This window comes from Stegodyphus dumicola, chromosome 9, assembly GCF_044657685.1.
Source record: "Stegodyphus dumicola isolate Sdum_Otavi_A_Nest chromosome 9, ASM4465768v1".
NCBI classification, from domain to species: domain Eukaryota; kingdom Metazoa; phylum Arthropoda; class Arachnida; order Araneae; family Eresidae; genus Stegodyphus; species Stegodyphus dumicola.
This window is the reverse complement of record NC_140776.1, coordinates 128,751,393-128,776,215: the sequence shown is the minus strand read 5'-3', so window position 1 is coordinate 128,776,215 and position 24,823 is coordinate 128,751,393. Positions and strand designations below refer to the sequence as shown.

Genomic DNA, 24,823 nt, shown 5'->3' with positions numbered 1-24,823 from the left:
TCTTTTAGTGTATTCATGTTGACAGAAATATTTAAAAAGAAGCAGCAATCATAGTAAAGTAAACGCAAAAACAAAATTCTGCTCGATATCAAAATAAAAGTTCTGAATTGCTTACAAACCGCCTTCAAAACGCAAATTCCCGTCAAAGCTTAGTTTTTAGAAAACTGAACATTAAATTAATTCAAGAATCATTAATCACAAACTTTGAGTATTTTGGAAATTTGAAAGCAAAACTGGTTGAATTTAGGATATCCCTATCAAAAATACAGATGGAATTTTTTTAATGCCGGGGAGGGGGGGGGAAGGCGTTGTCGGAAAAAAAAATAGCCGGAGAACATGGCTATCAAAAGGCAATACACCTCATTTAATTAATCTACTTAAGCTTTCTATCATAGCATTTAAGAATAGGAATAATGTCAAGCCATTTCCATATATTTAGGAAAAACGTGTTGTTCCAAACAATAGTAAAACAAATCTCTTCTTAAGAAAACCGTTTTCGTATAAATTAAATAAATCCTTTCTGTGGCAAATAAAAAGATTTATCACATAGATAGGTAAAACATTAGCAGGTGACTTTGTTAATGGAAAATGAATGGATTGTTTGCTCTAAAACTAAAATAAAACATATAATTCTAAAAGCAGAGGTTTATTCGATAATCAGGTATTTCGGTAATGAAATATTTCATAGAATTATATATTTTTAATGTACAAAAATTAGTAATATCTTACCAAAATACATACGAATACAATTATATTTAAATATACAACATCAGCTACACAAAATTCATTATTAATATTATTGCTCAATGTTCTATTACTTAACGGCATCTCTCTTCAATGGATAGAGCATTCTTGCTTTACTTGTCATAATAGCATCTCTGGCTCCGTCCCATTTATGTGGTCCTTGAAGCCGATATTGATAAGAAACAAATGGACCGAACCAAAGTTTCCAAAACAGTCGGATATCAGTTAAAAAAAACTTGAGCAAATTGGGTTTTGCACCAAATTTTGACGCAATGTCGTCCATATATTGCATATTATCAACTCTTATTGTCATTTTATCACTCGGGGCATATCTCTTCATATTTTCACGATGTCTTTTTTCAACACTTTTCAGCATTTTTTTCGCGGGTGGCAAATGTCCTTTGCCTGCAAAAATATGAGCCGCCCAACGACACTGTATTTCACCAACTGGAAACCCAGGTCCAAAAGGTAGAAGAAAACCTATTATTGCAAGGGTTGGGTGTTTCAGATGTGGAGGATACATTGCTTTATACAAGTTGATTCTTCCATCCTTTTCTTGCTTTACTATTCCATCCTCCAAGAATGGAAACTTCCATGTGTAACCAGTGGCCATAATGACTGTGTCGATTTCTATTTCTTTGTCGCTCCCTTCGAAGAGAACACAGCGTTCTGTAAATCGTTCAACAATTCTTTTCTGAATTACTGCTCCAGAAAGCAACTTGGAGCCAAGGTGGTCATTAATGACAGGATCCTTGCTGAGGATGTGATATTTTGCTGGCACATTGTAAAATTTCTGGTCGAACTTGGAATCGATGTAGAATTTCTCAAGAAATGAACTTACCAAGTCTGCAGGAAAAATATCGATACATTTAAGCATAAATGGTCTCATAAGAATGTAATCTATTGGGTAACCTTGTGGTCCAACTCTGTTTATAACATGAGCTCCAGTTCTTGTACTCAAGTACACCTTTTAAATAAATAAAATAGAATATTTTATTATAGCAATAAAAACAACTTACGAAAAGCAAATAAATAGTGTTCATACATTGAGCGTAAGAAACATCTAATCTTTTTCATATATGAATAGATGCAATGACTTCTGTATGGCAATGCTATAATGATGTTCTACTACATACTAAAAAGACCAATCCATATGCTCTTTTCCGATCCGTCTAAGTACATGAACACAATGAAAATCGGGACGTGCGAGCCGCTAGTTGTCGTGAGTGCTACGCAACACAAATATCAGAGCTTTGATGCTAAGATGATTATCATGGGCAATAGCAACTATTAAGTTTGATCGCTGATAAACTGCTGGCGCTCCCAAAAGCTCATACTCGATATTATTAATCTTTGAACTGCTACACATCTCGAGCAGTAATGTGGCCTTAATTTACCAACAGCACCCAAAACTAGGAAAAATCGGTGTGAATCATATAAAATATGGTTGTAAATGAGTGAGTGATACCCGTGGTGCTCGGAGACACAGTCGTTTCGTATCTATGGCAATAATCGCAGTGTTACATCAGATCTGAATAGAATTTAATGTAGCTGCTTCGTTCAGCGTCTGCACAAGGACTATTTTGTCGGCAACTGGAGTAACTCGATTACTGTAGCTTTCTCGAGTTCCACTGCTAATAGGAAGTAATTGATTACTGTAGCTGTGTGGCTGTAGAATACAAACCGCCCCGTTGTTGGACGAGTATAAAAATCGAAACGTGCAATCTGGTTCAATGAGTCAATTTTCTAGCTGCTGCGTCCATACGGATGGATAAAGCGACTTAAGTGATTTCGACATCTGAATACCAATACTTCAGTGAGCAAAGCAGTGAAGTTTGAATACTCACCTAGCCTTCAAAATTCCCAGATACGAATCCTCTTTAGCATCTGTGGGACAAGCCCCAACGACCTCTTCGCTGTCTAAGCTCACCATACTCTGCAGGAAATGTGGGATTATTCCACCGCCAGTACCATCATCTCGCTTTTAGAATTTCATCGTATCTCTTCCCGGGCATATTGTTGCTGCTATGCGACCAAAGCTGGAGCGATGAGGTACTGAAGGGTGAGTGTAATAATTTGTATTATAAGTGGAATAAAGTTGGGAATAAAATTGAGATGAAAGTTTTGTTCTAAGCAAAATAGCCTTGCCGCGGAAGAACTACTGATGGCAATAAGCATAATTACTGATAATTCGTTAAGAAGTATATCAGCCCCCTCTCTGCAATGCCATGTATTAAGGATTTCAAAATAATTAATATCAGTATATAAATTTAACTACTTTCACGTATGATTTTCAATTTATATTTTAGTTTTACTTTTCTCTGTTGTGGAATGGCAACACTGGTTATTGATTCTTAATGTAGATAGAATGTAGGGCTATATACTGGGTGTTCTTTACTACCAGTGCTAATTAAGCGACATCCAACTGACTAAATTGTTGTTAATTTTTAATATATCGTATTCATGTGGAGAACTTGTAGTTCATTTGAGTGATTTAAAAGGCGTACGTAACTTTTTGTTTTATTTCTGTTATTTACATTTTGCTGGCGACGAGTGACAAGACTTTACTTGTGATTCGAAGCAATGTTTCAAGCAGCAAAGATTTAAGAAAGAATTGTATGTAGCCGAAGAAACTGGTGTGACATTACCTCAAAATATTCCAATAGCGGAACTGAAAGAAATTATTTTGCAGAGTAAGCAGTATTTCGAAGATCCGAAGTTCATTAGAGATTTTTTTGGTAACGACTGTTACTGAACGAAGACAAAAAGAAGAAGAGAGTCCAAAAACACAGAATATGAATAACAGAAAAAAGGTAAGGCAATACAAGCTGGAAATGGTGCGAATTCGTGCATGTCGCCAATGGCAAGTGAGACTCAAACCTCTGTTACTCTCACAGGTTCTAAAACGAAAATTAATCGACAGAAACCAGAGTTGAAGAGGTTTAGTGCTGAATGATGAAGTCAACTTAAACAGATTCATAATTATGAAGATATTGCACCTTAAACTAAATTTCAGTACCCTTCTTCAAGCTACTTTAAGTTGATCTAGAGCATAAAGTTGTAGTTGCAAGTTATACAGCACGTTTTAGAAAGATTCCAGCCAACAGGAGCCAGCTACGCTAAAATAACTAATAGTCTAAAAACAAGGTTTTGAAGAGATGAACCTTTGATGATAAGGACTTGTAAAATTGATAGCTTTGGACCAGAAACATGAAAAAATTTCTATGACATCTCTGTATCACAATCTCCAATGCTATCTTAGAGCATTAGAGACACTGGAAGTGACTGCTGATAAATGCGCTTCAATACTTTATCCTATAGTTGAATCTTGCAGTCCAGAAGAGTTCCTGAAAGCATGGAACAGAGGAGCTTCTTCCACAACCTAACTGATGTTAAGAAAGGGTTGATTAATTTGATGTCTTTCCTTAACACCAAAATTGAAATGAAGAAAGAATAAATCTTACCCTGGCTGGTTTTAGTTTGTATTCAAGTGAAATTTGCAAATCTTTAAGGAAAAACAGAAACGTATTTGACCACAGGAACAGTGCCTACAGCTACCAATTTACTCGCTATAGCTTCAAAGGATGTGAAGGAAAAAACATGTGTTTTTGTTTTCGAAAATACACTAGCTCAGGCTGTTTTCCCGTTGAAAAGATGAGTTTAGCTGAAACACAGAATGTTTTAAGAGATAAATAGTGCTGCTTTGCGAGATAGTAGGGAAGTCCTTGCTAACAGCCCTTAGAGCAATTCCTGAATTCAGGGTCTAAAAACGTATATTTTAAAACTCTCGTGGAAGAGATAGAATATAGTCCAGTGAGAAAAGAACCTCTTATACATTCTTTATTTAGAGGGCTTAATTCTGAAAAGTATGAACACACATGTTATGGAATCAAATTAAGAAACCCAGAAAATAATATAACTCGTAACAAGCGTGAAAGCGTTGGACCAATACTCTATATGTGATAAAATTACATCTGTTAGTTCGGGTCAATAGGTCAAACAGCTTCAAAAAATTAAGATAGCATTGGCAGATGTGGAAGATTAATCACAAGCTTCTCGGAGCTGACGTAATAGGAAATCTTATGATAGGTCAGCTTAAAATACTGACCTTTGAACTTATAGCCATCGAAACTTTACTTGGTTGAACCTTGTCGGAAAAAGTACCTGATAGAGAGACATTTTTAACCAATGTTATGCTGGTAACTTCCCTTTTGGTAAAAGAAATTTATATTTCTGAAATGGTGGAGACTGAATCCTATATGGATACAATATACTTCAGAACAGAAAACTAAAGAACTTTATGAGACCTCAAAAGAACATTTTTTAAGAACTGTCAAAGTTGAGGAGATGAACGTTTGCACAATAGCCTACAATGATTTGACGTTCATTTACCATTGCCAGACAATTTTAATTTGGCACAAGTGACCGCTCGTAAGCTCAAACTTCAGAAATTGTATAGAGAAGTCTTCAAAGAATGGGAACAAGACGGAATCATCGAAGAGGTTCCTAAAGAAGATTTGAAGGCATCTTGTCACTATTTGCCCCATCGACATAGAGTGAATCAGAACAGTACGACTAAGATTAGATCTGAGTTTAATGCTTCTTCTGAAAAAAAAGGGGACTCCCAGTTGCAATGATTCTGTGGGAAAAGCAATTGAATTTGATAGAATTCCTTCCTTCCGTAATAACGAGGCTTCGTTTGTATAAATTTGGTATAACAGCTGATATATGCAAAGCTTTCCTGGAAATAAGTCTCTTTAAAGAAGACAGAGATTTCCTCCCATTTCTACGGTACGGGGAGTTCAAATATTATCGTCATCGCAAAGTTGCCTTTGTTATTTCATGCTGTCCGTTCTTGCTTAGGTCAACCACACGATATCATTTAGAAAGGAAACTAGATGAAGCAATGCAAGGAAATGAAAAATATCCTGAAGATATCATACGATAACTGCTTTACGAGAGTCAAAATTGAATAAAAGTTGAAACAATTTATTGAAGTTACCACTGAAATTATGACTGAAAACAAATTTGATTTATGACGGAGAGCACACTAACCCATCTGAATTTATCGTAGTAAATCCAACAATCATTCTAGAAATGATGTTGCCTAGACATTGTGTGATACTCTTTCTATAAATATTGCTGATTTGAAAGAAGTAACGAACGTTGTAATCACAAAAAGAAATATTTTAGCTGTTTCCCACAAAATTTTTCATCTTCGAAGGATAACTGGTGTGATGATATTGCTTCCGAAACTCTGGCTACAAAATTTATAGAAATCTAAAATCAGTTGGGAAGAAGACACTGATATAAAAACACTTTATTATTTTCTAAAATTGTTAAATGAACTTGAATATTTGCAACACGTGAAGTTTCCAAGATTTTTCCACTGTGATGAAGGACTCGATCACATTTCGTAACGTTTTTTCAGTGATGCCAACAAACTTGCGTATTCGAACGCAGTCTTTTTGCAAGTTGGTAATGGAAGCACTATTCGTTTACAATTAGCACAGAATAAAACTATAATCGCCTCTTGTGGTAGAAAGGACACTACGACTGATAGGTTGAAACCTTTTGTTGCTACTATTTCTGTTCGTCTTCACTAAAAGGTCTTGAAAGAGTTTCAAGATTATTTATTTTAGAGTTTATTTCTATACCAACTCTACCACAATATTGATCTCTTGGGATACAATACAAGATCTCTTGGGGCGTATTTTTTCAGAACCGTGTTACAGAAATAAGGAATCTGACATCTGTCCAAGCATGGAGACAAGTGCCTGGATCTTTGAACCCTGTAGACCTGCCAAATATGGGTTGTTCAGAGCAGCAGTTATACAAATCAAAACGTGGGAGGATACCAGCTGGTTGTATACAAATCAAAATGTGGGAGGATCTCAGCTTGATTATACCTTCCACTTCTTGAATGGCCAGTTGGCGATATAGAACTAACTATACGTCAATAAAGAAGAAGTGATTAAAGAGAAGAGAAATAGTGTTCTCCATGGTGAATATTCAAGTAACGTAAATCTGGATTGATCATTTTACCACCTATAGTAAAAATATCAGAGTATTGGTATGGATTCTACATTTTCTCCATAACATTTCACGTGAAAATAAGTTAAACGGTAACTTGAGTTGTGAAGAATTCAAACAAGCAGAATTTCTGGTTTTCAAATCCATACAATTAAAGCCTTTTCAAGATGAGAAGTTTCTTATTAAAATACAGGCATTTAGAGGTAGAGAAGGGCTTCTGAAAGTGGAACCTAACTTGTGAATAGTGAGGAAAAAGACAATATTAGGTTCCCAGTTCTCTTACCTGTCTGTGATGTCGTACTGAATTTGATTCCTGAACAGCATGAAAAAGCAATGCATGCAGGTTTTTAAATCTTACTTGCCATGCTTAGGAAGCAGTTTTGGATTCTTTAAGCCAAAAGCCTGCTTGTTTTAAATTTTAGTTTCAAAGTTCAATTTGTAGATTTCACTTTGTAAGGTTACAGTATATTGCAGATTGTAAAATAATTAATATCGGTACTTAAATTAGCTACTACTTCATGTATTTTCAACATCTGTTTTTATTTACTATTCCCTGTTTCAGAATGGCAACACTGGTTGTTGAGTTTTAATGCTGATAAAATGTAGTACGTCCTTAGTTCTATACGTAATTGGTGTTTCTCAGTTAGCAATGCTAATTTTAAACTACATTTAACTAGATAAATATAATTTTTAACATTATCGTATTCATTTATCTGGAGAACTTGTATTTCATTTGAGTGATTTAGAAGGCGTTCATAACTCTTTGTTTCGCTCTTGTTATTTACTCCATAGTAAAAAAAAAAAAAAAAAATGATTACATGATCTGCAATTTTTTTTTTTTTTTTTTTTTTTTTTTTTGGTGTAAAATTGTAAATGTGAACTTTTAATTCATTTGGCCATACTTCTACAAAAATGAGACATATGAAGCAATTAACACGAATGCTGTGCAGAATATGTTCATGAAATATTTTTTCACTGTGCCATAGGTAAACATCATCATGAAATGTTGTTTTAGTGATGGAGCATCCTCCCAGGTAGATGTCATCTGCATGATTACGTTTCGAAGGTTGTGTCCAAGGCCTTTGATACTGCATTTGGAAATATTACTTAACTAATCAAAATAATCATTTGATTTAGCCATGGGAGACTTCTTGTTTTAAGGCTGCCTCAAGGACAATGTGTATGATATAAACCCTCGTACTATTATTGAGTTAGAAGACCGACTTCAGGAATACAAGTAAAGAGTTCTTCAAACAATGTTTCAAAGTATAGCAATAACCTTGGCATTTTGTTTACAATAATGAATTCAACAGCAGTTGGTCACTTACTTGTGTAATATTCGGAATAAGATGCAGCTATAGCCAATATCGAAAGCATCTATAATAATGTTACGAATTTTTCACTTAGATAGATGATTTTAATGCAATTATATGTGAAATTGTTGTATCTTTCTGTGTAATGTAACGCAAAAAATCTTAAGTGACAAGCTATGCCGGAAAAATTAGAATACAAGGGCAGGTCTGTTTAACATTGAGTAAATTGGTATCTCGATAATTTGGCGAGATATCGCCAAGCTGGCAATGGTTTTGGCGACTGATTTTTTACACAAAATTTGACGCGAAATCGCCAAAGGTCATTAAATTTGGCGGCATTTTGGTCCGGTCCCTGTTATCACCGTAATAGATAACTGAATAAATGTAATTGATCACTATATTAGCTGTAACCGTAATTCGATCCTCATAATTGTCTTCCAGTAATCTCCAGAAGCAGAAAGTACTAGAAATATCTCAGCTGCCGGCTGAAAACCATAAAAGGCCGGTGAGAGTATATGCTCTTAGTTGTTGTTAGCTGTTAGCTCAGCGTGAGTTCGGAGTACTGCGTCGCTCGGAGTATCTCCGGATAGCCTTCTCTTTAAATGCGCTTTGCATTGCGCTGTGTTTAACGTTCTTAGTAGTTCGAAGTATAACTACTGACTGTATTCTGTGATATTGTGAACACCTTACGAATATTTTTATGGAAAATTATCCAGTACTCTGAAATGTTTCTTTTGATAAATTTTATCAACCTATGATCGGACTTGTGTGCATTCAATCTATTGCGAACTCGTACGAACACAACACTTTTTTGGAGGCACCGACGAGATATTTCTAGTACTTTCTGATTCTTGAGATTACTGGAAGTCAGTATGAGGGTGAATTACGGTTACAGCTAATATAGTAATCAATTAACATTTATTCAATTACAATAACAATTACGGTGATACGGGAATCGGACCCAAATGTCGCCAAGTTGGTGACTTTGGGCGATTTCTCGCCAAATTTGACGACAAAAATTAATTGCCAAAACCGTTGCCAACTTGGCAATATGTCGCCAAATTACAGAGATGCGCATTTACTCAATGTTAAACAGACTTGCCCCTGTATTCTTACTTTTCTGGCATAACTTTTTCTCTCTCGATTTTTCATCTTACGTTACACAGAAAAATACAACATATAATTGCTCTAAAATCATCAGCGTATGTACAAAATTCGTAGCACTAAATATATGAGAGCATATACATGACTAGTTCTTTATTGACATTGTTTTTCATAAGTTTTCCTTTACACGCATCCAATTATTAGGTATTAGAAAAGATAATTAGGTAAAATTAGAAAAGACAATTAAAAGCAATTAGGTATTAGAAAAGGCAAAGAAACCTGTTTTTATTGCCATAGTTATAAGACCGTAGTTTTTCACTAAAACATTTTCCTGTTAAACGTTACTCTTCTGGCCACTTCTGTTGCCGTGGTAGTAAGCGAAGCCTGGCTCTCGTTCTACCCTGAAAGCGTGTTTTGAATCTCGTGTAAAAGTTGGGTACTTGTGTATTGTTTCCCCATTCTTTATGAATATAATATCGATTGTCTTATAGAGCCTCGTTTTCCTTGGTAACATAAACTAACGAGACCTAAAAGACTCTGTGAGCAATTATCCTCAGATCTTAAGTATGACAGAGTCCACAGAACGGTGTAAAGAAACCCTGACTAACTTAATATAAGTTTACAGATGGCCAGGCATTTCATTAATAATATTCCTGTATCTGATTCTTTTCTAAATGAGCCGCAGTTAGCTTAGACGTGTGACTAGAGGCTTTGTCCATATAAACCTCAACAACTTTATGGATGTCCTGTCCATATCAGGCTGGAATTTCATCTTCAAAAATTGTTTCTAAACTATTCTGCTGATAGTACAGTGAACTAATTTTAGCCTTACTTGAGTTTTTTTTTTTTTTTTTTTTTCTGTGTGTGTGTGTGTGTGTGTGTGTGTGTGTGTGTTTGTGTTTTAATTTATCGTTGCAAAAAAATTCTGCACCTATAACTAATCTCATAGGGAACTTTTACGAAACTATTTTGTACGGCCATTTTCGTCCGTTAAGCGATAGAAATTTGATATTTTTATTACAGTCAATTAAGTATATCCTTGACTTATCGAATGTTGTTATAATTTTTTATGTATCAGCAGCTAGGTTTATTTTATATGATTTTCTACAATTTGTTTTTCGTTTCACAATATGCTTTGGCAAAAGCTGATAAAATGTAGGTTTAAACATCTTTTCTAACTTCAAATCTTTATTAATGATTTTACTTACAGTGTCGAAGACATTTTCAGTTCCGATGCAATGAATCTTGAGTTGGCGGATTTTCTTTCAGGATTAAAGACTTCACTTACTTGAAATTTATAGCCATTCGAATTGTCTTAGAATGTGATTTTGCAGCCATTATTTCACTTTTATTTTCAACTAAACGTTTTCACTCTTTCAAGCGTAATGCATTAAAAAAGCAATAACATCAACTTTTACAGTTTGTTGATACGAATTTTTTTTTTCCTTAGAAAGAGCATTTGCTTAACCTTCAAGCCATTTATCAATTTTAGAAACCATTTCTAAAATAAACCTCCTATTTTCTATTCCAATCGAAACAAAACAGTAGCAGACGATTATGTTGAAAATGCTAAATCTTTATCCCAAATGCTAACGAGAAAATTTAAATGGAAAGTCGTTTTCATAAAGAATGAACAACCACCTGTACCACTATATTTAAAATGTATATAACTTGCGAAACGAGTTTATACATTGCCCGATATAGAAAATGCAATACTATGATAATTCAGCCATATAAATGTGCAAATTTTGGGGAATACGTAGCGGAACAAGCTATGCAGATGATGTAAGATGCAAGCTGGTCGCGTGATTATAGCGCGAGATATAAGAGAAGGAAACGGCGGACGAACCAACATATAACCAGTCCAGATGGTTACACGTCAGTCAGTCTATTATCAGGCTTAGGAAATTTTTTAAAAGAATCATACTGTGTAGAATGAAATCATATGACCAAAATGACCTGTTCACACACCAACAAGTGCAAAGTAACTATCTGTGCCCCATTACCAACGCACACTTCTACGTGCGCAAAAAAAAAGTTTGCTCGAGGACATCAATATTGTAGTTATTGATAAGTTTTTCAACAAAATCAATAGAATTTCTTTATCAACAAAATCAAAATCAATAGAAATTTCTCCCAAAGGCTACTACTTGTAGCCATCTCACGAATTTTAACTTATCTCAATACGAAATTCTATAGCAGTACAAAGAATTACGTCCTTATGATACACAGCTCCTAAGAGATTTAAAGTTTTCAACGTAAATTCTACACATGCACTTTTTATTTGTATGTATCGTATATAGTTATTTTTCTGTCTTCGTTTGAATTTTTTAATTGTATTTTTGTATCCATTTTTACCTCTACTATGACGTTAATCTCATATTCCAATCCATTCGTGCTCTGGTTTGATCTCTTAAACTTAGGATAAAATATTCTCTTTATTAAATTTTCTTCTCTGGGAATTTCACTTGATGTATTTTCACTTGATGTTTAGGGCAACATTTGTATTGAATCGAACACATTGCGAAATTCGCAATATCGCGGCATAACGTTACCGATACCGATACGAACCAACAGTCGCTGTTACTTAGGGAATCCAGAATTTCGAGAAGCTCAAGGTTCCAGTAAATACAGATACAGGTAAAAGTGTTAGGAGCACCAGAAACTTCATTTAAAATCGAACAGGTATAGCTCCTAAACACTAACCAAGTAGAGCAAATTATACAAAGCTATTGACATTTCATTGGAAATACATAAGACACTTAAATTTCATGTTATTGGAAATTTTTATTTCTGCTTATGAGCTGTGAAAGTACCCTAGCAATTTTTAGATAAGTAAGGTTGTAACGCATATTATGAACATCACTAATTGCATAGAAGCTGAAGTAATTTTAAAAATTTCTGTGCCTTTCTAGAAGCCTTAAATATGAATGAAATAATACATAATTAAAACAAAAATTTACTGTTACTATAAAACAAATTAAAAATTTAAACGCATTTAAAAATAGCTGGTACTTTAAAAATACAGAGCAACTGTAAAGAAAGATTCACAATATTTACACAAAATTTGCTGTGCTTTTATACCGCTCACTTCCATGTGAGATTTTATACTTTTAAAATAAGCCTAGATTTTGGGAGAAAACAAGTGATGTATAAAATTTTAGCATCAATTTCTTCAGGCTCATAGCTGGATAATTTATTAGAAATCTCGTTTGCTTAAAATGCACTATGTGCAGTTATGTTTTATGAATAATCCATAAAATATTAAATTCATATCTCTTTTTATAGAAGTTATAGATAAAGATAAGTTTTCTCTTCTTTATATATATAAATACATACATTAGGTAAAGAAAATGGAAATATTTAATTAATTCATTCCTGCGCTTCTGCTGGAGAGGACTGAATTTTAAAGCAATTATTATAGTAAGTTTTTCAAAAAATGTTTATGTTAATTGGTAGTGAAAGTTCAGAGCTGGAAACATCCCAGAGTTTCAGAACATATATGTACATTCACATAAAAGTGAAATGAAAATATATACATATATATATATACAGGGAGTATACTTTAAGTTCGTATAGTATAACTTTCAAAATAAATTCTTGAGGGCAAAATTTAAATAAATAAGAGTATAAGTAAAACGTTATATTTAATGCGCATAATAATAGAAATAAATTATAAAACACAAATATAGATCGAATTGGAACACGAAACTAAAAATGTTGCAAACAGGGGGGGATAGCATAATGCAAGCATGGTATGTAATTTTGGCTTATATACATCATTAAGTAAATGAATTATTAAAACTAATTTTTTGGTCCTGTTTCCGTGTACTACCGTCTAAAAAATTCACCAGAGTTTGTTCTTCAGCTTCTAGGGCATTTCTTGCAAAAACATAATTTTAAAGTGGCGTTTTGATTGAAGTTAGATGGATTGCTAAAAGTATATTCCAAAAGAAAGATGCTTACAAATATGTGTTAGCCAAAAACATATATTTATAAATAGAGAAATACAAATTTAAAATGCTTTTTAATGCAATAGAATATTTAAAAGGCTATCAAATTGAATTTATAAATAACGTTTTTAGTTTTCACTTGTTTCAAAGGGGCAAAAATAAATCCTCTAATGCCTTATCTGATTTGCTATAGCAGTTTGATATAGTAGTCAGACGTTCATTTTTATTAAAAGTAAATGTGTATGCAGAACTAGGAAATAATTGTCAGGACAAATTTTGCTACTTCATGGACTTGGAATTATATTTTTGTACCTGATTTTCTTGACAGTAATCACTGCTCTGTGCGAGGTAGTACTGTAGTTGCAGTTATCTTATTTTTTTTAACTAAATTCAGTTAATTGCTGTCTTTTTAGCGCGAAGATATCTAGCAATAATGTTAATTCAGAAATAAGTACTTTTAGCTCAATATCCTTTCCATTGCTACTTCTATCGCCATTATGTTTTGGTGACAACACCTGATTGCTCCTTTTTGACCACATGACCCCAAAGCTTTCGCAGACATACGGATAGAAGTTGAACATCCTTGAACTTCATCTGTTCCGTCATCCGTCGACGGACAGCAGATGTCAATCAAAATGAATTTACTCGCTGATTGGAGAAATGCATACGGAACGCGTTAATAACCGTGTAGAGACATTAGGTATTTTTTGGAAGCAGGCAGATGAAAAATGAGCAATCGCCTTCGCCGGGAATCTAATCACGGACCTCTGGAATACCGGCCCAGTGTGCATAACCACTACACCACGAAGGCACGCTAGGAAGGCGGGAGAAATATCTTATATACTCCCACTTTTAAAGGGCGACTGGGGTTTTTAGGGGACCCTAGTCACCAAATCCTGGGTGAGGAGAATCATTATCTAACACCCTTTTAGTTCGGGCGCCATTGTAGAGACATTAGATATTTTTTGGAAACAGGCAAGATGAAAAATGAACAATCGCCTTCGCCGGGAATCGAACCACGGACCTCTGAAGTACCCGCCCAGTGTGCAGAACCACTACACAATAAAGGCACACTAGGAAGACGAGAGAAATACCTTATAACCGCAATAGTGGAAACGGGCCTTTATACTCAATCTTCATGATGTTACATTTTCTATGCCGAGCAAGTCTTATGTCGGTTCATATTAAATCATTTTAACATCATTTTTTTTTTTTTTTTTTCCATTTTACGTTTTCTTAGTGCTAGCAAGTGTTGCGAAGAATCGTGAAATGTAAACTATCTGAAGATAAAGTGATAGTATTAAATTTTAAAAGAAAGGGTTTAAAATTGCCAATGTAATTTTTTTTATTTAAATGTTGGACAAAAACTTCGGTAATCATTATCGTGTTAAGTAAAGAATATTAAATATGTTTGGATATAGAAATTAGGTAATATTGCACTTCTGTTTAGACTTCTTAAAGTTGTGAAGAAGTCTAAATACAGATCTACTTGTGCTACTCTAATATGCAACATATTAAAAATTTCGATATCCATATCAAACAATGATTTCTAAGTATTGGAAATAGCTCTAAGATTTATTGTTAAGCCTTTATAATACATATTTTCAATTTTAATGGACGTTTGGTGTTGGAAACTTTGATACATTTTAAAATTAAACTTCATTTGGGAATTTAAAATATGATCAAATATTCGTTTTAATTTCCATTTGCAGATTGCAATAATTTTAGATATAATGATAGCCCTATTTAAAACATAAAAGTATAGAATACAATTTAAAAATCACCATTGAAATTAAAGGTAAAGAGAGAAATTTTTACCTGCTTAGCAACATCACTTATTGCCACAGCAGCATCTAGAGCAGAACAACCCATTCCAACAACAAGAACGTTTTGGTCTTTGAATCCGTTTACTTCTTTCAAACTATGCGTGTGCAAGATTTTACCTTTGAAATCTTCTTGGCCTGGATATTTTGGAATTTTAGGCCGATTAACGTGGCCTATGCAAACCATCACTCCATCGAAGATGTCAGTAAACTCTTCGCCTGTAATCGTATTGCATGCAGTGACCACCCATCGTCCTGTTTCATCATAATCCTCAGAACGCTTAACACAAGTGACCCTCATGTTAAACTGAATATGTCTCAAGCAATCATGCTTTGTGTAGTACTCTGTGATATACTGATACATCTCGTTATGTCTCATGTAGTTATTGTACTCTTCTCGTGGCGGAAAATTACTAAAAGCTCCCATTTCTTTACTGTGATTAATGATAGTAGTCGGCATTATGGATGCAACCCCGGGCGTTGATTCTTCTCTATAATTCCAAGTGCCTCCTGGTTTGTCTGTTTGCTCAAAACAAATGGGCTCCAGGTTTTCCTCTTTCAAGATGGCGATGGACAAGATACCTGCTATGCCACCACCAATGACTGCAATTCGCTTCTTAAATGCCATGACTGCTAATCTAAAAATAAATAAATAAACCCTTTTTTCCCTTCGTATGTAAAAGAGAACAAAAATACATGTTTAACCTATGATTTCATGTATAATACTCTTAAATTTATTACCTGATAATTTTTGCTACCTTATTTAATTCGTATTCCGGTCGTTTCTGCAAGTTTTTGAATTCAACTTTTAAATAGTCATTCGCAAAGTAACTCACTAAGTTTCATTCTGCCGATATCCAGAAAGTGTTCGTTTTGGAAATTTTCGCGTATTTCTGTTATTAAACGTTACGAAGTTGCTAACCCCGAGGATGTCCAAAGAAATTTATTGTTAGAAATGGAAGTATGCATGACCTTCTTTCTGATTTTTACATATATCTTTTGAACGGTTTTGTTATGAGTTATTATTTAAAAGTTGCTCATATCAAATAATGGAATTATTATTAATTAATAAGCTCTCACACTGAAATTCTTGACAACTTAGCATGTAAGTATTTAACAAATAAATAATTTGTTTTTACAGTTTTATACACTGAGAAGCCAAAAAATTATGACCATCCCCACATTTTCAAATGAACTCGTCTCAATGATATGGAGGGCATGTGATTAAGTAGGTATGATATTTAATTGGAGAATGTAAGGAATCATTCTTGCACTTCACTCGAGTTATGAGAATTATGAGAAAGGTTGCTGATCTAAGTCAATTTGATGGAGGGCATATTGTAATGGTTTGAAGATTCGGAACGAATATCTCCGAAACTGCATGACTGGTAGGTTATTTACGATCTGCCATTGTTTGTATTTATGCAAAGTGGATTAATGGCGATGAAACCAGGAGTAAATGTCAAGATGCTGGACGTCCACAAGTCATGAAAGGAGAAGGACGTCGAGACTGTCCCGATTGATACAGCAAACTAGGTGCTACACAGTGGCTCAGCTAACAGCCCAATACAATGCGATTCAAGTGCAACTGTTTTGGAACACACAATTCAGGGGCAGTGTTTGATATGGAACTGCGCAGCAGACGTCTCACTCGTGTGCCTCTGTTGACCAAGCGTCATTGTCAATTACGGCTCGGGAACATCGAAACTGAATCGAGGATAAGTGGAAGACAGTTGCCTGGTCGGATGAATCATGATATCTCTTTCATCACATTGATGGGCGTATCAAGGTACGCCGTGTTTCAAGCAAACAACTGATCCCCTCTTGTCCAGCAGGTCATGCACAGGCTGGTGGCGGTGTATTATGTCTTTACAAATGGAAATGCAATCCTCCAGAAGGATAATGCCCCATGTCACATGAATTGAATTGGAGTGGTTCGAGGAGCATAAGGATGAATTCCAATTAATGTCCTGGCTACCTAACTCACCGAATCCTAACCCGATAAAGCACATTTGGCATGGAGCGGCAGCTCAGACCTCAAACACCACCATTTCGAAACATCTCGACTTTGGGTGACCGCTTCTTAGACACTTGGTTCAAACTGTCTCCAGTCATCGACCCAGAAATTGTGGTATTAATCCAAGTTGCAGCTGTTTTGCAGACTAAATGTCGCACAACGCATTATTGAGTAGGTTATTATACTGTTTTAACTTTTCAGTGTAGTTCTGTATAAGATCTATGTTCTGTCTAGTAGTTTTATATAAGATAAAAATAGGTAAAATAAACTACTACCTTTAATTGCAATACCACCTTTTCTTTTCAATTTGGTTATTTCCCTTTCCATTCTAAAAATACTGACCGCTTATTAAGTGCATCATTTCAACTTTTTTTCAGCATTCTTAGATAGCATTAAATACTTATATAATGCTAGAGCCAATAATGACTTCAAATGTGGCAATCTAAATAATTAATACTAATTAATTCGATTGTCCAATTACCCGAAGTAGTTGCGGCCCAAATTATATCGTATAATCGAGGTTCTACTGTATTTTGCTACACTGCTGGCCACCGCAAATGCAATACCCTGAAGGAAACGTGCAAATAACATGAAATTAGCGGAGGTGAGATATGCAAATGATTAGAATTTTATCGCAGACGTACATCACGCGCGCCTGTGGCGCCATTTCAAAGCGCTATTTAAGATTTGGAGTTTTCGATGATTTCACTTTCGGCAATTGTGTTTTCTTGTGCTTTTTTCAAAAAAAAAAAAAAAACGATCAATTATGCCTCGTAGTAAACAGCAATCATCGTTTGATCAAGTATCCGAGTTCGATAGAGGAAGGATAGTGGCCTACCGAGAGTGTGGATTATCTTTCAGAGAAATCTATAGTCGTGTTGGACGAAACCAAACAACTGTAATGCGGATATGTGACCGTTGGATGCAGGAGGGTGCGACGGACAGACGTGTTTGATCGCATCCACCTCAGTGCACCACTTCACGTGATGACAGAAAAATTGTGCGCATGGCAGTGACAGATCGCTCAATCACATCACGAACCATAGCACAACACATTCAGGCTCTAACGCATCATCCAGTAACTGCGCGTACTATTCGACGCCGTTTACAGCAGAGTGGTCTGTCCGCAAGACGTCCATTGCTTCGTCTACCCTTAACGTAGAACCACAGACGTCTCCGCCACCAATGGTGCGATGAAAGAAGGATGTGGACGGTAGAATGGAATGAAATTGTCTTTACTGACGAGACACGTTTCTGTCTGCAACACCACGATGGTCAGATTCGAGTCTGGAGACACCGTGGAGAGAGGATGCTGAACAGCTGCGTTATACACCGCCACACTGGTCCTGCATCGGGTATTATGGTATGGGGCGGTATTGGATATCACTCTCGCACTCCTCTAATACGCCTTACCGGTACTTTGAACAGCCAGAGCTACATCTCCGAGGTGTTGGAGCCAGTTGTCCTTCCCTACCTTCAGGGCTTGCCCACAGCCATATTTCAACAGAATAATGCGCGACCACACGTGGCACGCATTGTCCAAGGGTTCTTCGTCAATCGCCAAATTGAATTGCTTCCCTGGCCGGCACGCTCTCCGGATCTTTCGCCGATAGAAAACATGTGGTCCATGGTTGCTGAACAATTGACCCAGATTACATCCCGAACTGCCACACCAGATCAACTTTGGCAACGTGTGGAAGCTTCTTGGTCTGCTGTACACCAAGAACACATCCAAAGTCTCTTTGAATCAATGCCGAGGCGTGTGGCAGCGGTGATCTGCAAGAATGGGCGGCTACTCTGGCCACTGATTCTGAAAGGAACCACACTTCACAGAAGTCTATAAATTTAATCATTTCATACTTGGTCAACATGTTATCTACTAAATAAATTTTGTTTTGTAATCTCTTGTCTTTCTTGGTGTTGCAATTTGGGTGGCCAGCAGTGTATTTAAGGTTGGTTATACTAAAATCAGTATACTAATATTTCCAGGTTCTTCTCTTTATTTCAGTTTATTTTCTCAACGGAAAAAGGAATGTGTAAGTTTAGTATGGTTTAAGATGATTTAAAATAAATATATTTATATTTTACATAAAACGTAACAAACTCAAAACATGAAAACAAGATATATAGATAAGTGAAATGCATTCTCGTTTAAATAATGTTTAATGGAAATTTAGTAAATAATTAACTATTTCGCAGAATATTTTATACGGATAACTCAAAAGTCGCACACACCAAATTTACAAAAATTTCGGATATTCTAGAAAGGATATTCATAGAAAATTGTTCTAATGAATAAAAGTTATATGCTGTTACCACCTGAAACTTCCAGTTTGTGACCTTTAGAATTTATTTGTTTTCTGCAAGAGGGAGTTAAGATTTTTCCAGCCCTAAAGAATTTTTATGAATGTGCATTACTTCGCAATGCATTCTTAAGGAAAATTTTTGAAAGTTTAAAGAAACCTTCACAAATGTTCGTGAACTTGAAGAAACAGCGATTATCGGCTTGGCTTCCTGATTTCGAGAACTAGAAGTGTTCACATAAAAATGAAATCTCCGCCCGTCTCTTCTAATTTCAAGCAAAATGGATGACGACTGGAATAAAATGTTGCAATCATAAAATAAAGAGTGTAAAGAAGATGGCATCGCAATCAAGTTTATATGTATTTAATCTGTTGTGAAATAATACTCAATCATAAAAATTCTTTCTACTTGGGAAAATCTCATCACTATCTTATATCAAACAAACTGTTTTTAAATTTAACGGCTTAAACTGCAAATAAAACTTCAAGGAATATATTGCTTACAGCAGTTTAATGGTGTCATCCATTGGAAACAATTTGCCATTAATGTACATTTTGGAGCTTCCACAGGTTTTGAAGATTTTATATGCAGTACCTTTTGATCGTTCTGTGTAATTTCCCTTGAGTAATATATGTTACATTAAAAAGAATTAGAGAAGGAACGGCCTCCATAAGAGGTTTTAAGAGATTTTAATTAGAATCCTATGTTTCATAAACCGGGTTCTGAATGAAATCATCCGCTTGGAACATCAAGGAAAGTAAGACACCACAGAAAATTTCATTTTATGGTTTATTATTATTTATTATCGTTATATTTATAGGAAGGTAGCAGAATAAAAGTATTTTAAAATTCTTAATCCCACATTGACTTTTCTTAGTCTCTAGATGTTCAACATCTTGTTCATCCCTCAATGGAATTTGAATAATCTAGCAATCTCTTCCTAAATGAAAAATGATTAGCTACTTTAACTAATAATTGCTTTAATAAACCTCAAAATTTAATTTTAACAATTGGTTTGTTGAACTAAATGTATTTTAGGTTGTGCCTAACCGATCAATTCTTCTAGGAGGTTCAATTTTTGTGTTTCAAACACTGAATATTTAATCGCACATGACAATGCAATAACACCATCCTTCCAGTAGAAAAAATACTGATGTGGTCAGCACATAAAATCTCCCGCCAATATCATGTTTTAAATAACAACGAGCTTTAATAACTCGCGTTTGATCGTTTGTAGCTTGAATTTTGTGTGTTTTAGTGTTGTAAACGAAATTTTTGTTATTCCAATAAATAAAAAGACCTGTACTACGAATTTTGGGCTTATATTTAATTAGACATCATTGTCCATTTGTAAAAACTATCTTTTCTAAATTTATATCAATATAATCAAATCATACTATTTATTTTTTTTCATTAAAAATTTCATTTTATGGAGCATTTGAGTAACATATAATTTAATTGGTTTTTAATTAAAAAGTTAAGTGTTTTAATATATTTAATAAATATAATTTGAACCAAATGCCATATCTTTACTTTTTTCTGTGTCATTTCTCGTGATGTCCCATTCCGGGCTTTCCGGAGGTGACAACAGAAATCATGCCATTTCAAGGTTTGTTTTCCTCTTCTGCATATGTTCTTGGATGGAAGCATTAAAAATCGTATCTTTGAGGCTTTCTGTTTTTAACATTTCATTATAGATGGTGAGAAAATGTTGGAAATATGCTTTACCAGTTCAGGCTTTCTGGAGGTGGCAAAAAATTCGTGACGTTTCAATTTTTTTTTCCCCTTCAGTAAATGTTCTGGATGAAAACATTAAAAATCGTAACATTTCAGGCTTTTTATTTTTAATTTTTCATTGTAAATGGTGGGAAGATATTGGGGGTAAAATTCGTGTATGTTAAATTATTCCAAAATAAGAGTGAAAGAAGTAAAACCTCAAAAAGGAGGCTTCTGAAGGTGCATAAAGAAGAATTATAGTTCAACCGTCTGAAGCGCAACCCTGGTTGGCATTCTGCCAAAACACATAGACTCGTCCAAAAGGGGCGGTATTATACTTGCTGCGACATGAAAGGTCTTCTTTTCTACGAAAAGAGATATACTGGAGGGAAATAAAGTCCCCATCCTTCCACCCCATTTTGAAAATAATTCGGTCCCAATAACGCATGCGTGTTTGCACTCATGGTCGCGGATGAGGCGGTCGAACTATAGCAGGGTGTTCCATATTGAATAGAACAGAAAGAAAGCAAACCTGTGAACGCTGTACTTACCTTACGTTACTAAATCAAATTTACTGTGAAACTGTAGTTATCCAAGTTTTTGTAGATGTTCTATGAGCGCCCCTTCGCTGTTTCGGCTTAATAAATCAGTTACAGAATTTGCACCATACTATTCTTTCTAGTCCCGATCAATATGAAACCCCCTGTGTTTCAGCCGGAAAAGCATGACATATCTTTTGTTTAGTACCATATAATAAATCTGTTCGGCAGATGCGGTTGAAAAAAATCCGTTTAACTATACACGGCGTAATATTCTTTTCTATCATGAAAGTAACATTTTTAAAAATCTGAAAATTAATCTATTTTATTAAAAACTGTGATAGCAGTATTACTGATAATTTCCAAGGTTCTTTGGAGCACTGTATATTTAATACAGATTTAATGCTAGCCAAATCCTCAAAAATGTTTTAATTTTTCGCTTTCAGTGTTTCAAATTTCGCTTGCATTGATTTCAAGATTTAGAATTCTCCAAATATTTCAGCCGTGATTATTCTTAAGGAATCGACATGATCCTATTTCAAAATAATAATAATACTGAATTGTAATCAGAATTTAAAAACATCTTGTCTTATGTATCAGGTGTTACCAATAAATCACCAGTGAAATTAATTTATTTTAAGCACTAATTTAAGGGCTGAAGCGTTATTGTGACATCATTTTATACATATATCATACTCACGTGACTTTCTATCGCACTTACCTAGGATTTTACTTTGAATGAAAAGACTGAAAAGGGAAACATTCTTAACTATCGTATTAAAAGAGGCTGAAATAACTATCAAGGGAAAGCTTATTTCTGTAGCATAAATAAATCTAAATTAATTCAACTTATATCTGCACGTGTTTCCCAGCGATATTTAGATATCAGTAAACAGTGCTTGTTAGTTTTTGGAATGGCAGCTGAATAGTGACTACAATGCTTTCCAGAATCAGTAATAATAATAACAGCACGTGTTGTTGAAATTGCTTTTTTTTCTTATGCCTCGTCATCATCAGTAGCGCAAGAGAACGAAAAGTGCATTTTTTTGGTAACATGCCTGCATTACAAGAGATGAAAAGTTCTGCAAATGAAATGTTATTATAAAAATCTTTCTTTTCTACAGCTTGATATAAATAGATATCATGTCTGAATATAATAGAAACAGCCTTAATCTGTGTTGCATTATTTTTAATTAAAATCGTATTATAATGAATCTGTATTTCTATCGAAAGTCTCAAGTAAAGTACCATTTCCGGTTTATCATATATATATATATATGATAAACCGGAAATATATATATATATATAAAGTCAAAATCTAATACGTTGTTCATAATCGTATTTGCATATGCATCGTATATCCATACACGAGTTTTAACTACGAGATTTGAGAAGTTTTGGCTTACATCATAATGCATTTTTTAACTAAAATCTGTTCAGAGTTTCAAGTAAAGTATCACTTCCGGTTTATCAGTTTTAGCCGAAGTTCAGTAAGTTGTTCCCACTGATAGTAAGTCTTTAATACTAAAATTGAAATTTTTGGATTTTATATTAATATAAACTTTTCATTTCAAAACTGTTATGGGCGTCATATAAAATACCAATTCCGGTTGTCCATTAAAAACTGTTATGGGCTTCCTGTAAAGTACCACTTCCGGTTGTCCAGTTTTACCGAAACTCTAATTAACTCTTTATGTGAATGCAAAAAACCTAAATACGGAAAATGGAAATTTTTCGAAGTGTGATATGAGTTCCCATGGACGAAAAAAAAACTTCGCATACATATACACAGGTGGCGTGGTGTATTTAATTATGGCAAAGCACACTAGGGCTATCTGCCTAAGGGGAGGGATGCCTTTCGTGGAGGACTTTCTTAGGGAAACTGGCTCGTATACACGTTACACATGGGGAAAACCACGAAAACACCCATGCAGCCAGCCCGTTCGCGGGATTCGAACCTCGGACCGAACTACCAGTGTTCAGCGACATTACCGCTCGGCCGCTGGTGAGCATACATATACACAGACAGACATTATTGTGAAAGTAGCCAAAACGCGTTCATTCGTCCTTTTTCATCCAAAAACTCACTATCGAATTTTTGAACAGAAAACATCACATGCGTATATTGATTGGCCAGTGGTAAAAGCAATAAATATGTTTTAATTTTAAAAAGAATGAAACAATCACAATATTTTTCATTATTGCCTTATTTAAATTAATTTTTCAAAAAGGGCTTATATCCTTATGATTTTATTCTGCAAAATAACATACTTTTTTATTTTATGTTAAGTATAAATCTAATAACTAAGGTCGAGTAAAATATATGTCATGGTCAAAGGGATCCCCGAACACATTGATTTTGCAAAAACAAAAAAACAAAAAAACAAAAAAAAATTGTAAATTTAACTCGAGATTTTAATAATTTGCATAGTGAAATATTAAAAGCTCATATATACGAAAATACTTTCTTAAGCTCTATGAAATAAAATATCTAAATTTAATGGTTATCACTTTCATAAAGCATTCATCATTTCAAAACGGACTCGTGAAGTTAAAGTTTGCAAAAGAATTTGTAAACTAACGTTAGAATTCCAACAATTTATGTAGTGAAATATGAACAGCTCATATACTTAAAAATATTTTCTTACCTTTATTAAGCAAAGAGTAAACTTAAAGGTCAGGTAGCCGGGAAAACGAAAGGGACCATTTGAAAGGGATCCACGGATTCAAAATTTTATGAACAAGTTTTCTTTGCTGGGCAGAATGAATATCTACTTATATAAACGTCGTCTGCAAGTCCTTCAAAAATTTCCTGTAGAATGATAATTACATTCAGAAATTTCGATACAAGCAAAATGTAATTGCAAATTTTGGAACGAGGAAAATGAGGACTCTATTCTTTTGCTGAATTAATGACGAAGTAATTTTGGTATCATTCAAGGTCAACCACTTCGTTTAATTTTGCGATTTAAATAATATATCTCCTATCGCCAAAACTATTTAGTTTAGCAGATATTTAACGTAAATTTGTACATTTTTTGATACTCTTATTGTAGCTTAATATTCCAACTCATAAGTAATGTGCTGAATTGCATACGTGGCCTAAATATTTCAGTGATGGGAAGCAAAATACAAAACGTCTTTTAATTGATTGCGGGGCTAATAAATCCAGTTAGAAACTCGGGAAAAAGGCAATATTCACTATTTCAACTACAGTAGAACCTTGGTTCACAAAACCCCTAGGATCACAAACAAATTTTCCAAACAAAAAAATGTC

General features: G+C 34.5%; 1 protein-coding gene across 1 annotated transcript; it reads right to left on the bottom strand.

The window, feature by feature from the left end:
• Positions 1 to 633: 633 nt before the first annotated feature.
• Positions 634 to 24,362, bottom strand: LOC118190312 (flavin-containing monooxygenase 5-like). Its single transcript, XM_035361010.2, has 3 exons — positions 24,195 to 24,362; positions 14,966 to 15,608; positions 634 to 1,711 (listed from the first exon to the last, which is right to left on the bottom strand). Exons 2-3 carry the CDS (start codon positions 15,596 to 15,598, stop codon positions 815 to 817), a joined length of 1,530 nt encoding a protein of 509 aa, XP_035216901.1. The 5' UTR covers positions 15,599 to 15,608; positions 24,195 to 24,362; the 3' UTR covers positions 634 to 814.
• Between the last annotated feature and the right edge of the window lie 461 nt (positions 24,363 to 24,823).